Genomic DNA, 13,668 nt, shown 5'->3' with positions numbered 1-13,668 from the left:
TATACTATGATCTCTTGAAAGTAGATCTTATTTGGGCGCCTGGGTGGCTCAGTTGGTAGTATCTTAAGGTCTGGTATCTTAAGGCCTTCGGCTCGGGTCATGATCCTGGAGTCCCTGGATAGAGTCCCGCATTGGGCTTCCTGCTCAGCGGGGAGTCTGCTTCTCCCTCTGACCCTCCCCCCTTTCATGCTCTATCTCATTCTCTCTCTCAAATAAATAAAATCTTAAAAAAAAAAAAGTAGATCTTATTTATGTTTAAAACCAGCACAGTACATTACAAATCCTAAGTACATATATAATATCTGTAAAATGACTGTCTCTTCATATATAGGAGGGTGAGGTTTCATGAGTGAAACCTTCAATGATTTTAGAAACCTTCACTTTCCATCTCAAGAGAATCTTCCTCATACAAACAAAGCTGCCAATACCCTAAAGATAAAGCATCTCTTAATCTAGTACATAAAGTAATTCAAGTAGGTAAAGTAAATCATGACACCTTTATTCAACAAAGGGTGAGCAACCAATCCACGGTCAAACAGGTATTTAAATAATTCATACTGTTATTCCCTCTAAAATAATTTAATCCAGTATAACTATTACTGTTGTCTGCTTCCAAAGTAACTTGTTTTCTAACTATAAAGAATGTTTTATATTCATTGGGCTAGAAAATTAGCCCTGTCAACATTACTGTGTTCTCCGGAGAAAGTTCATCTCAGGGTTTCAAGGACCCATCAAAGTAAGTGTGTATGTTTCTACACATACATTCAGGGCCCATCAAAGTAAGTGTGTATGTTTCTACACATACATTCAGGGATATTACAAGAAGTATAGGACATTGCAACATTAATATCTGAAGCAAAAAGGCCTATAGTATACATTTTATATATATGTAATATATTTTAATTACATAAAAATACAAACTATATATTCAACATATATATAGACTTACTGAATAATCTTAGATGGCTACCATTTTTACTTTTATTTATTTATTTATTTATTTTAAAGATTTTTTTTTATTTATTTGACAGAGAGAGCGAGACAGCAAGAGAGGGAACACAAGCAGGGGGAGTGGGAGAGGGAGAAGCAGGCTCTCCGCTGAGCAGGGAGCCCGATGTGGGGCTCGATCCCAGTACCCTGGGATCAAGACCTGAGCCGAAGGCAGACGCTTAACAACTGAGCCACCCAGGCGCGCCCCTGCTTGTGTTCCCTCTCTCACTGTGTCTCTGTCAAATAAATAAATAAAACCTTTAAAAAAAAAAAATCTCTAACTCATTTGAATGTACTCACCTAGTGATGATAAGTTTCTGAGCAAGCCAACTAGTCTGTCTCAGTGATACTGAACACAAGTTACAGTTCACTAAGAGGTGGAGGTAAAAAGCTATAGAAAGGTCTCTCTGCCTGAATGCCATCTGAGGTCTTTCAAGTGGTTCTGAAGCCTGGCCGCGTATTTCAGTCACCCGGGCGAAAGCATTTAAAATATAAATATGCCTGAGCCCGATGCTGTATCTATGGAATCAAAGGTCACCAAAGTAGTGTTGCAGTCAGCTGAAAACTGGATCTCAGATCAGCATTTTGGAAATAATGTTCTAACTACCAAATGTTTCTGCAACTGCCCTGATTCACCGGTGTGATGAAGGTTTTTCTGCCAACATTTTCTCTAACTTCAACGGCATAGAAGAGATTATGTGAAGATTTAGTTAATTAATGTTTTCTGTTTTCTTAGATTTACCTCTTTAGGAGCAAATCAAATCTTAAGAACAAACTACAGAGGGAATGAAGATATTACATAAAAGGCAATGTGATAAAGCACCGTTAAACAAAAATACAAATCTTCCTAATACCTAAAATACTCTCAACTCTGAGAACCTGAGATTGTGCACAGGAAAAAAAAAATGCTAGAGCAGACTGAAGGAACACCGTGTTCCGACATCAAGCTCCCCAGGGGGCCAGGTGACAATGTGAAGATAGTCATCTTGACACTAAGATGAAAAGACTGCTGTCTGTTCCTAGTTCATTCTGATGGCTCAAGTTATTTTCCTCATGCCAAGTAAAATGTAGGTCTTTGGTGCTAATAACTAAAACTATGCAACCATTAGCATTTCCTACCTGTCTCACTCAGGTCACTGGGCGATATGAAGGAAGAGTCCTTCATTACTGTTCTAATATATTAGGCTAATACCTAAACAACTAACCCATTTCTCCCATTTCTGCTTTCCCCAGCCAAAGACCACCCGCTTCTTAAATCAAAGGATATATCTGAAAAAGATCCCACTCACTGTATTCTCTTTGCCCATTTTGATCCTTACCACATCTCTTCTTCCTAAAACCTGGTTCTTCTGAAATTTTTTGGTGCTCTTTAAAAAGTTTTTTAAAGAGTTCTCACCTACTCAAGTGTCATCACAGAAATGTATAGTTATCCCTTACTATCTGTATTCTGGAAATTAAATAGCCTAAAAAAAATCACTGATTGTCAAGACATATTACATAAATTTGCTCTATCCACAGATGAAGCTTTTCTTTCACAGCTGCATCTTTAGGATCTAACAATTACTTTTATTAGCAGAAATGAAGGCTATCTGACTCTTATCCCAGGAAATACACATAATATAAAGATCAAAAAACATTTGTAGAGAAAGGGATTATACAAAGTATATGATTCAGAAAAAAAAAAACCATGGAAAACCAAATCCATTTACAGCATTTCTTTAGTTTAGAAGAGATTTCTTAGGGGTTTTGTGCTATAAAGATTATGAACATAGAAGTCCATGTATATCCCAGTTCCCACTTTTATCATGCCCTCCCTCACCTTGTACGCGCAAATATGAACATACATACACAACAATCTCCAGAAAATGCCTCCCAAGAAATTATTTAATAAATCATAAAAATCGCACATTTCAGCAGCCATAAGAATTGTAGCACAAAAAATTCCAAAGGTCCTGCTTTTAGCAGCTGAGAGGTAGAGGATGCTTTACAAAGAAATTCTGTGTTAAGTTCTCTTCTTTGAGGGAGTATGGCAGCAAAGAAAAAAACTTTTTGTAACTTGATTGAATATAAACAACATCCAAAGGAAAGTAAAACTCTTTGAGTTCGCAAAGAAACTACCTGATATTTAAATTGCAAACCTTTCCCTACATGGACAAAAGGTTTATACTGGCTTAACAATACTGAAAGAGTATGACACAAGTAATTGCAATAAACAATACAGCCCCTCTTTCCCCACACCAAATAATTCATTTATATTCTAAAACCTGATCTATTTTCAGAAAGATTATGTATTGTTAAAATACAAATATCAAGAGGTTACCTGAAGTATAAGCAAACAACTTGAGAAAATGGAGTTAAAAAGCCCTTGCAGAAAGCTAACTGAACTTTTAAAAAACCACGGAGGTAAAGAACAAGATTAAACTGCACATCAGGTAGTCAAGGAAAATAAGATTTACTTTGTATCAACCCACACAAACAAAATGCTATCTTAAGTTGATCACTGAGCAGAGAATTCAGCAAGTCCAAATGAAAGAGAGGGAGGTGTTTAAGAATGACAATCTGTAGAAGGAATGATCCAAACAGCATGAGAATTCTTTAAATCTCTCAATTTAAGAACAGATGCCAGGACCACCTCATGCCCTCCCTGGTACTTGTCTCAACGTGATTGCCAATACATTTGTACTCTTCAAAGTTCCAGGGGTCATAAACAGCTTTGTACTAGCTGAATGACTTCCTTTCAACTTCTGTATCATGGATTCCATTCAAATTCACTGTCCTGTCTCTACCTGGGGTGGAGGTGCTGGCTTGCCATTAAGAGCCATCTGGAATGGGGTGGCCTGGCCTGCAGGAGGCAAAGGGGCAGTCTTCAACTTCTTTGTACTAGTTTTAGATGGCCGTTCCTCCTCCTCTTCATCAGAATCCTGAAGGCCATACTTAGAAAAATGGGAGACCTAAGGAAAAGAAGAATACAACAAAATCAATTTTTTTTAAAGATTTTATTTTTAAGTAAACTCTACACCCAATGTGGGCCTCAAACTTACAACCCTGAGATCAAGAGTTGCATGCTCTACCAACTGAGCCAGCCAGGCATCCCAGAACCAACAAAATCAATTTTAACACTTATATTCCTAAAAGCTTCCATAATACTTGCCCTTGCAATCATGCAGAATTAGCTTTAAAAAAAAAAAGAGAGAACTATCAAAATATTTAAGGCAGAATGAAATGTCATCTATCACATGTAATTTACTGCTACCCTTAGATTTAGATGTTTCGTACAAGTTGCTTATATACAAATACTAACTTATTAATATAGGAAACCAAATCTAGAAAAGCCATTACTATTTTCACATCTATATCCTGCCTAGTTTTTCGCTATTAACTTGTGTCGGACCTTCAACTAGTTAAATAATCCAAGTGGCTTAGAAGAGAAAGAAACCATTAGGTTAAACTATCAAGGAAGGAAGTCAACATCTTCATCCCCAGAAATCTTTAAATGAATGACAACTGAGGAAGAGTTAATATCAAGAGACAAATTCTGCCTCATGCCTCTAATGATGCCACACATTGAAAAAACACTCCTTAGAAGTGTATCTAAATGCTTATAGGATGAGGAAGAGGATGTGAATCATGAGCATAAAGTTTTTAATAGCGTCTTATTGTTCTGGGGTGGCTCAGTCAGTTAAGTGGCTGCCTTCAGCTCAGGTCATGATCCCAGGGTCCTGGGATCAAGCCCCACATGGGGCTCCTTGCTCCACAGGGAACCTGCTTCTCCCTCTCCCTCTGCTGTTCCCCCTGCTGTGTGCTGTCATATAAATAAATAAAATCTTAAAAAAAAAAAAATCTGGAGCAAATCATGATGCATCTCTGTATGTTTCCTAATTTGTAAAAAAAAAAAAAAAAAAAAAAATTTAAGAGAGGACCACTTATAACACATTTTGTCACTCTAACCACAATTTTTAAGAACTAGGTTAAGTGACTATTATACCTTAAACACCCAAGAACCCGTTTCAGGACGGTACTCTTTGAATTGAGCTCCCTGTTTCCTTGAAACTGCTTCCAATCTGCCCTCATAGTTGATATCAGCAAGTCGATCTGGGCTCTTTATTAAACAACGAGATGTTTTATCTGTTGGCCAAACTCCATCCAGTGTAACTTCAGCCTTCCTGCAATGTACAACCACATAAAGTATAAATGTTCCATATTTAAGACCAGACACCCAAGTAGCATCTATATAAATAGCAAATAAAGGTACCTGTGTTACTTTGGAATTTGCAGATATTTCATAAACTTGACTCTTGCTTCCCAGGGTAGATAAGCTCAAAAGCAAGGAATTACCCCCACCATCAACTAGCTCAATATCTGGTTCAAGAGTCAAACTCCATTCATTTTGAACTACCATAGCACATCAATTATTTCCAATGAAATTTTAGTTAACACTTACACTATGCAGCCTTGACCAAATCCAGTCCTAATAGTCAAATACTAAAACCTAAGTCTTAGTGAAGGTCTTAAAGCGCTACTGTACTTAAAAACAACATTAATAAAGCAGCAACTACCACTGATTAATAACAAATGCTTGCAGAATGAGACATCAGGAACACCATAGTATTAACCATTAAGTAAAAGTAATGAGTTTGAAGATGACTATAACAGCAGTAATGTACACCTTCTAATATCAATATGTGAGATCAAGGACGGTAATCTATTCATTCTATATGCCTTGCACCTAGTAGAGTGATCAGCACTTAGTAATAGATGACTTTTTTCCTAACTTTTATTTATTTATTTATTTTTAAGATTTTATTTATTTATTTGAGAGAGTGAGAATGAGAGAGAGAGAGAGAGAGCACATGGGAGGGGGGAGGGTCAGAGGGAGAAGCAGACTCCCTGCTGAGCAGGGAGCCCGATGCGGGACTCGATCCTGGGACTCCCGGATCATGACCTGAGCCGAAGGCAGTCACTTAGCCAACTGAGCCACCCAGGCGCCCCCCCTAACTTTTATTTATTAAGTAATCTCTATCCCCAATGTGGGGCTTGAACTAATGATCCCAAGATCAAGAGTCACATGATCCACCAACTGAGTCAGCCAGGTACCCCTAGGTCACTTTTAAAAAAAAGACTGACTATAATTAAAACACAACGTTTAACAGTGACTTTTTTTTTTTTTAAGATTTTATTTATTTGTGAGAAAGTGAGAGAGCATGAGCAGAGGGGGAGGGGCAGAGGGAAAGGGAGAAGCAGACTCCCATCCTGGGACCCTGGCACCATGACCTGAGCCGAAGGCAGATGCTTAACTGTCTGAGCCACCCAGGCGCCCCTAATAGTGACTTTTTTAAACATTATTTTTTTATTGTGATAAAAGGTATACCAGAAAACTTACCATCTTAACCATTTCTAACTATACCATTCAGTAGTGTTAAATATGTTCACACTGTTGTACAACCAACCTCCAAAACTTACTCATCTTTCCAAAATTAAAACTCTATACCCATTAAAAAAACAACTCCCCGGGCGCCTGGGTGGCTCAGTTGGTTAAGCGACTGCCTTCGGCTCAGGTCATGATCCTGGAGTCCCGGGATCGAGTCCTGCATCAGGCTCCCTGCTCAGCGGGGAGTCTGCTTCTCCCTCTGACCCTCCTCCCTCTCCTGCTCTCTGTCTCTCATTCTCTCTCTCTCAAATAAATAAAAAAAAAAACCAAAAACAACTCCCCAACTTCCTGCCACTGGCAACCACTATTCTGTTTGTTTCTGTGAATCTGACTCCACAAAAGGCCTTAAATAAGTGGAATCATATAGTATTTGACTTTTTATGATTAGCTTATTTCACTTAGCATGTCCTCAAGGTTCACCCATGCTTTGCTAGTCAGGACTTCCTTTTTAAGGCTACATAATATTCCACTGCATATAAAAACATATTTTGTTTATCCATTCATCTGTCAATGGATAGATATCTGGGTTGCTTCTACCTCTTGGCTATTATGAACAGTGGTGTGTACATATTTGAGACCCTGCTTCCAATTCCTTTGGATATATACCCAGGATATATATCTATATATACAGATATCTATATATATCCCCTGCTTTCTATTCTTTTGGAATGATGGATCATTTTTAATTTCCTGAGGAATCACCATACTCTTTTCCATAGTAACTGCATCATTTTACATTCCCACCAACAATATATACAAAGGTTCCAATTTCCCCACACTCTTGCAAAAACTTTTTTCTTTTTTGAAATTCAGTAACCATTCTAATGGGTGTGATAGCTCACTGTGGTTTTGATTTGCATTTCCCTAATTATTAGTGATGTTGAGTATCTTTTCTCTCTCTCTTTTTTTGAAGATTTACTTGAGAGAGAAAGAGAAAGAGAGAACGAGCACCAGCGAGGGGAGGGACAATGGGAGAGAGACTATCACAAGCAGACTTCCTGCTCAGTGCGGAGACAGCTGGGGGCTTGATCCCAGGGATCCTGATCATGACCTGAGCCAAAACAAAGAGTTGGCTGCTTAAATGACTGAGCCACCCAGGTGCCACGACTGTCTTTTTATATGCTTGTTGGCCATCTGCATATTATCTCTGGAGAAATGTGTACTGAAGTCCTTTGCCCATTTTTAATTGGGTTTTTTGTATTTTTGTTGTTGAGCTGCAGTTCTTCATTAACCCCATATCAGAAATATGATTTGTAAATATTTTCTCCCATTCTGTAGGCTGGCTTTTCATTCTGTGTTCTTAGATGTCTTAGATTTTAACGTACTGTAATTTGTTCACTTTTACTACTGTTGCCTATGCTTTTAGTGCTGCATCCAGGAAATCCTCATCAAAATATAATGACATGGGAAAAAGAATGTCTCTTCAACAAATGGTGTTGGGAAAACTGCATAGCTACATGGAAAAGAATGAAACTGGACCACTTACACCATACACAAAAATAAATTCAGAATAAAGAACTAAATGTGAGAACGGAAACCATAAAAATCCTAGAAGAGAACACAGGCAGTAACTTCTTTGACATTAGCTGTAGCAACTTCTTTCTAGGTATGTCTCCAGACACAAGAGAAACAAAATAAAAAATGAACTATTGGGACTACATCAAAATAAAAAGCTTCTCCACAACAAAGGAAACAATCAACAAAACTAAAAGGCAACCTATGGAATGGGAGAAGGTATTTGCAAAAGTTCTATCTGATCAGGGGTTAGCATCCGAAAATCTATAAAGAACTTACTAATACCCCCAAAAACAAATAATCCAGTTAGGAAATGGGCAGAAGACATGAATAGACATTTTTCCAGAGAAGACATACAAATGGCTAACAGACATGTGAAAAGATGCTCAACATCACTGATCATCAGGCAAATGCAAATCAAAACTACAATGAGGTATCACCTCATACCTGTCAGAATATGGCTAAAATCAACAACACAAGAAACAACAGGTATTGGCGAGGATGTGGAGAAAATGGAAACCTCGTGCACTGTTGGTGGCAATGCAAACTGGTGCAGCCACTATGGAAAACAGCAGAGGTTTCTCAAAGTTAAAAACAGAACTACCCTATGATTCAGCAATCACAATACTAGGTATTTACCCAAAGAATACAAAAATACTAATTCAAAGGGATACATGGACCCCAATGTTTACAGCAGCATTATCTACAATAACCAAATTATGAAAACTGCCCAAGCATCCACTGATTGATGAATGGATAAAGATGATGTGGTGTACACACCCATACACTATGGATTATTACTCAGCCATAAAAAAGAATGAAATCGGGCGCCTGGGTGGCTCAGTCGTTAAGCGTCTGCCTTCGGCTCAGGTCATGATCCCGGGGTCCTGGGATCGAGTCCCACATCAGGCTCCCTGCTCGGCGGGAAGCCTGCTTCTCCCTCTCCCATTCCCCCTGCTTGTGTTACTGCTCTCACTCTCTCTCTCTCTGTCAAATAAATGAATAAAATCTTTAAAAAAAAAAAAAAAGAATGAAATCCTACCATTTGCAATGATATGGATGGAGCTAGAGAGTATACTGCTAAGCAATATCAGTCAGTCAGAGAAAGACAAATACTGTATGATTTCACTCATATGTGGAATTTAAGAAACCAAACAAGCAAAGGGGGGTGGCGGGAAGGGGAAAACCAAGAAACAGACTCTTAACTGAAGAGGACAAACTGATGGTTACCAGAAGGGAGGTGGGTCGGGGGATGGGTGAAATAGGTGATGGTGATTAAGGAATGCACTTGTGATGAACACTGAGTGATGTATGAAGTGATGAATCACGATACTGTACACCTGAAACTAAAATTACATTGTAGGGCGCCTGGGTGGCTCAGTTGGTTAAGCGACTGCCTTCGGCTCAGGTCATGATCCTGGAGTCCAGGGATCGAGTCCCGCATCGGGCTCCCTGCTCGGCAGGGAGTCTGCTTCTCCCTCTCCCACTCCCCGTTTGTGTTCCCTCTCTCGCTGTGTCTTTCTCTGTCAAATAAATAAATAAAATCTTTAAAAAAAAATAAAAAATAAAAAATAAAATTACATTGTAATTCATGACATCTCTAATGTCATGAACCTTCCCCTCCCTATGTTTTATTCTAAGAATTTTGTAAGTTTTAGGTGTTATGTTTAGTGCTTGGTCCATTTTGAGTTCATTGTTGTATAACATAATACAACTTCATTCTTCTCTACCTGGATATCAAGGTTTCCCCAGAATCATTTGATAAAGAGATTATCCTCTCCCCCATTGTATGGTCTTGATAGCCTTGTCAAAAATCATTTAACTATGTATGTGAGGTCCCTTGAGATTCTGGATGGATTTTTCTATTTCTGCAAAAAAATGCAGATTGCATCGTGATAGGGATTACATTAAATCTGTAGATTGCTTTGGGTAGTATGGACATTTTAGTAATTTAAAGTCTTCCAATCCATGAACATGGGATAACTTTCCATATATTTGTCTTTTTTCACTTCTTCCAGCTATTGCCTACCTGGTTGAATTTATTCCTAAGTATTTTATTCTTTCTGATGCTACTGAAAATGGAATTTTTTTTAACTTCCCTTTCAGATTGCTCATTGTTAGTATATAAAAACCCACTGATTGTGTTGATTTTGTATCCTGCTACCTTGCTAAATTTATAACTGTTTTCAGTGAAATCTTTAGGTTTTCTGCACAAGATCATTTCATCTCTGAACAGAGATATTTTACTTCTTCCATTCCAATCTGAATGATGCCTTTTATTTCTTTTCCTTGCTTAATTGCTCTGACTAGTGCTTCTAGTATTATGTTGAATAAAAGTGGCAAAGTGGGCATCCTTGTCTTGTTCCTGATCTTAGAGGAAAAGCTTTCATTCTTTCACCACTGAGTCTGACATTCTTTTGAAAATATGGCCCTATTAAGTTGAGGTAGTTTCCTTCTTTTTATTTTATTATTATTTTTAAGTAATCTCTACACTCAACATGTGGGGCTTGAATTTACAACCATGAGATCAAGAGTCATGCACTCTATGACTGAGCCAGTCAGGCACCCTGAGGTAGTTTCCTTCTATCTCTAGAAAGGGTGCTGTATTTTGGCAAATGCTTTTCTGCATCAGTTGAGATGACAGGTGATTTTCGTCTTTAATTCTATAAATGTGATGTATTACACTTATCAATTTTCATATATTAAACCATCCTTGTGTTCCTGGAATAAGTAATACTTGGCCATGGTGTATAATCCTTTCAATGTACTGCTGAAGTGTGTTTGCTAATACAGTTGGCCTTTGAACAACACAGGGGTTAGGAGAACCAACCCCTGTGCAGCTGAATATCTCTGTACCTTGGACTCCCACAAAACTTAACTACTAATAGCCTACTGTTGACTGGAAGCCTTACTGATAACATAAGTCAACTAACTCATAGTGGTATGTTGAATGTATTATATATTGTATTTACAATAAAGTAACCTAGAAAAAAAGAAAATGGTAAGAAAATTCTAAGGAAATACACTTACAGTATTGTACTGTAAAAAACCCATTTATGTGGACCACACAGTTCAAACCTTTGTGGTTCGAGGTATTTTGAAGATATTTACATCAGTATTCACCAAGGATATTGGTCTATAGTTTTATTTTCTTGTAGTTTCTTTTTCTAGCTTTGGAGTCAGGGTAATGCTTGCCTCATAGTTAGAAAGTGTTCCCTTCCTTTCCAGTTTTTTGAAAGAGTTTAAGAACTGACATTAATTCTATAAATGTTTGGTAGAATTTACCACTGAAGTCATCTGGTCAAAGGCTTTTGGTTGGGGGCGGTTTATTATAATTCAATTTCCTTATTATAGGGCTATTCTGAATTTCTATTTTTTCATGATTCAATCTTGGTAGGTTGTGAACATAAATTACTTTAACTATGGCCCTTTCATCTGTCCAAAGAAGTATTAGGAGCTAGTTTTTTTTTTTTAAGATTTTATTTATTTATTTGACAGAGCGAGAGACAGTGAGAGAAGGAACACAAGCAGGGGGAGTGTGAGAGGGAGAAGCAGGCCTCCCACAGAGCAGGGAGCCTGAGGACCCTGGGATCACCGAAGGCAGACGCTTAACGACTGAGCCACTCAGGCGCCCCCAGAAGCTAGTTTCTCAAACTAAAATATAGAGAAAGAATTAAAAATGGTCACAGCAGACACAAGAGAAAAAAGGTACTATTAAAGTACATTTTTGGAAAATAACAGTTGGACCTGATAATATTAGGGAAAAGGAGTCAAAAAAGTCCTAGTGTAGCATTTATCATTTATACTTTCAAATTAGAGCAACAATAATCACATACTGTACAGTAAGTCAAAAAAACAAGTTGCAGAAAAATGTATATAATGTGAGAAGAATTCTGTGATTTAGCAGATTTCTTCTTTTTTTTTTTAAAGATTTTATTATTTTATTTATTTATTTGACAGAGAAAGACACAGCGAGAGAGGGAACACAAACGGGGAGTGGGAGAGGGAGAAGCAGACTCCCTGCTGAGCAGGGAGCCTGAAACGGGACTTGATCCCGGGACTCCAGGATCATGACCTGAGCCGAAGGCAGTCGCTTAACCAACTGAGCCACCCAGGCGCCCTAATTTCTAAATATGTAAATAAATACATACCTATTTAGACCTTCACCCACAGGTGGTTTCTGGTTATCATCTAAGTAGACAATCACTTCTTTCCTTCGAATATGCACAATATCATCCAAATTTAGATTTGTCAAATTCACATCTCCTTCAAAATAGATTGAACCATAACCTGTAAGTCAAAGCAAATAGTTAAAAACTCATCCTGTACAGAGGGCAAATAATCTATTTTATTTTCCAGTGACTAAATAATAATAAAAAAAACTTAAAACATTAATCAATATTTTATTTTTTAATTGTTTTAAAGATTTCATTTTTAAGTGATCACTACACATTGAACATGGGGCTCGAACTCACAATCCCAAAATCAAGAGTTACATGTCCCACCAAGGAGCCAGCCAGGCTGCCCTAAACATTAATCAAATCACCCAGCAATACCATCAATGGGTTATTTCATCCATAATATGTATCACAGGATGACATCAAAGCCAGTTATCTTGTTTAATATCTACATTTCTACTGCACTTATCTTCGAAACAGTTTTCTTAAATCTCTTCCAAGTATCTGTACTACTGCTACATAAACAACCCTTACTTAGTACCTAGCTTGGAGAATGAGCTAAAATGCTGGAGAGCCCTCTCTAAAATACAATATAGCAAGGTAAGATTTTTTTTCCCCAAGAAAACTGCATCTGTATTAAATTATTAATAATATGAAGCTGAATCTAAATATTATTCATCTCTTATTACTCAGTTTTCTCACTTAGTATTTTCTTGCTGTTTATAGTATTTTCTTTAACTGCAGAAAGCTGCAATGAGCCAAACAGTTACCAAAGAATGTTATATGGTCCTAGTCTTTTGTTACTTGTCAATCAAAGGGTCTTCTATGCAGGTCAAGGTGGGTCCAAACAGGAAAAAAATGGATTCAGCTATCAAGAACTTCTTTCACTTAATTACAAAAATAAGATGCAGATCTTTGGCTTAAATACTACAAACTCCTAAGCTCACACTCACCTTTACGACCAATAGTGAAGTCAGAGACAATGCACTCTCCTTTTTCATTGGTAATTTTAGCAAGGTCATCCATAGATGGAATAGTATAGTAACCAACCTTAGTGAGAACAATACCTATGACAAAAGAAACAGAAAATATAATATTAATTGTAATTGTCCTTACGTAGATGAATTTTCGTATTTATTTTACTTTTTCCGTTTTAAAAAGAATAATTTTTAAAATAATCTGAAATAATCCATAACTAAATTATTAAGAGAAAATATATAGGAATAAAAGCATCTTTACAAACTATTATTTAAGATTTTATTTATTTGAGAGAGAGCACATGAGCAGGGTGGAAGGGGGCAGAGGGAGAGGGAGCAGACAACTCCCTCCTAAGCAGGGAGCCAGACACAGGGCTCGATCCGAGGACCCTGAGATCATGACCTGGGCCAAAGGCAGACACTTAACCAACTGGGCCCACCAAACTGGTTTTCTGAGAAACACTATTCCTAGGAGAAACTGTGCTTTTTAGAAAAAGGTTCCTAGTCAAGTAAGTCTGGGGAAACATGAACATGATAGTATGTTACAGGCTCTGAGAACTTGAAAAATAATTAAATCTAA

The 13,668-nt window shown here is 37.5% G+C and overlaps 1 protein-coding gene across 10 annotated transcripts in view; it reads right to left on the bottom strand.

Annotated features, from left to right (window-relative positions):
- Nucleotides 1–13,668, bottom strand: part of NUP98 (nucleoporin 98 and 96 precursor) — a 116,846-nt gene that overhangs the window by 31,970 nt on the left and 71,208 nt on the right. For all 10 annotated transcript variants that reach the window (XM_081798719.1, XM_081798724.1, XM_081798723.1 and 7 more), the window contains 4 exons: nt 13,065–13,178; nt 12,085–12,223; nt 4,976–5,153; nt 3,777–3,941 (listed from right to left, as the gene is read on the bottom strand). In XM_081798719.1, coding sequence (XP_081654845.1) covers nt 3,777–3,941; nt 4,976–5,153; nt 12,085–12,223; nt 13,065–13,178 — 596 coding nt within the window. The remainder of the gene's footprint in view (nt 1–3,776; nt 3,942–4,975; nt 5,154–12,084; nt 12,224–13,064; nt 13,179–13,668) is intronic.

The sequence above is a fragment of the Leptonychotes weddellii genome, chromosome 11 (assembly GCF_054177405.1).
Source record: "Leptonychotes weddellii isolate Sample4059 chromosome 11, ASM5417740v2, whole genome shotgun sequence".
NCBI classification, from domain to species: domain Eukaryota; kingdom Metazoa; phylum Chordata; class Mammalia; order Carnivora; family Phocidae; genus Leptonychotes; species Leptonychotes weddellii.
This window is presented reverse-complemented; position numbering and strand designations above follow the sequence as displayed.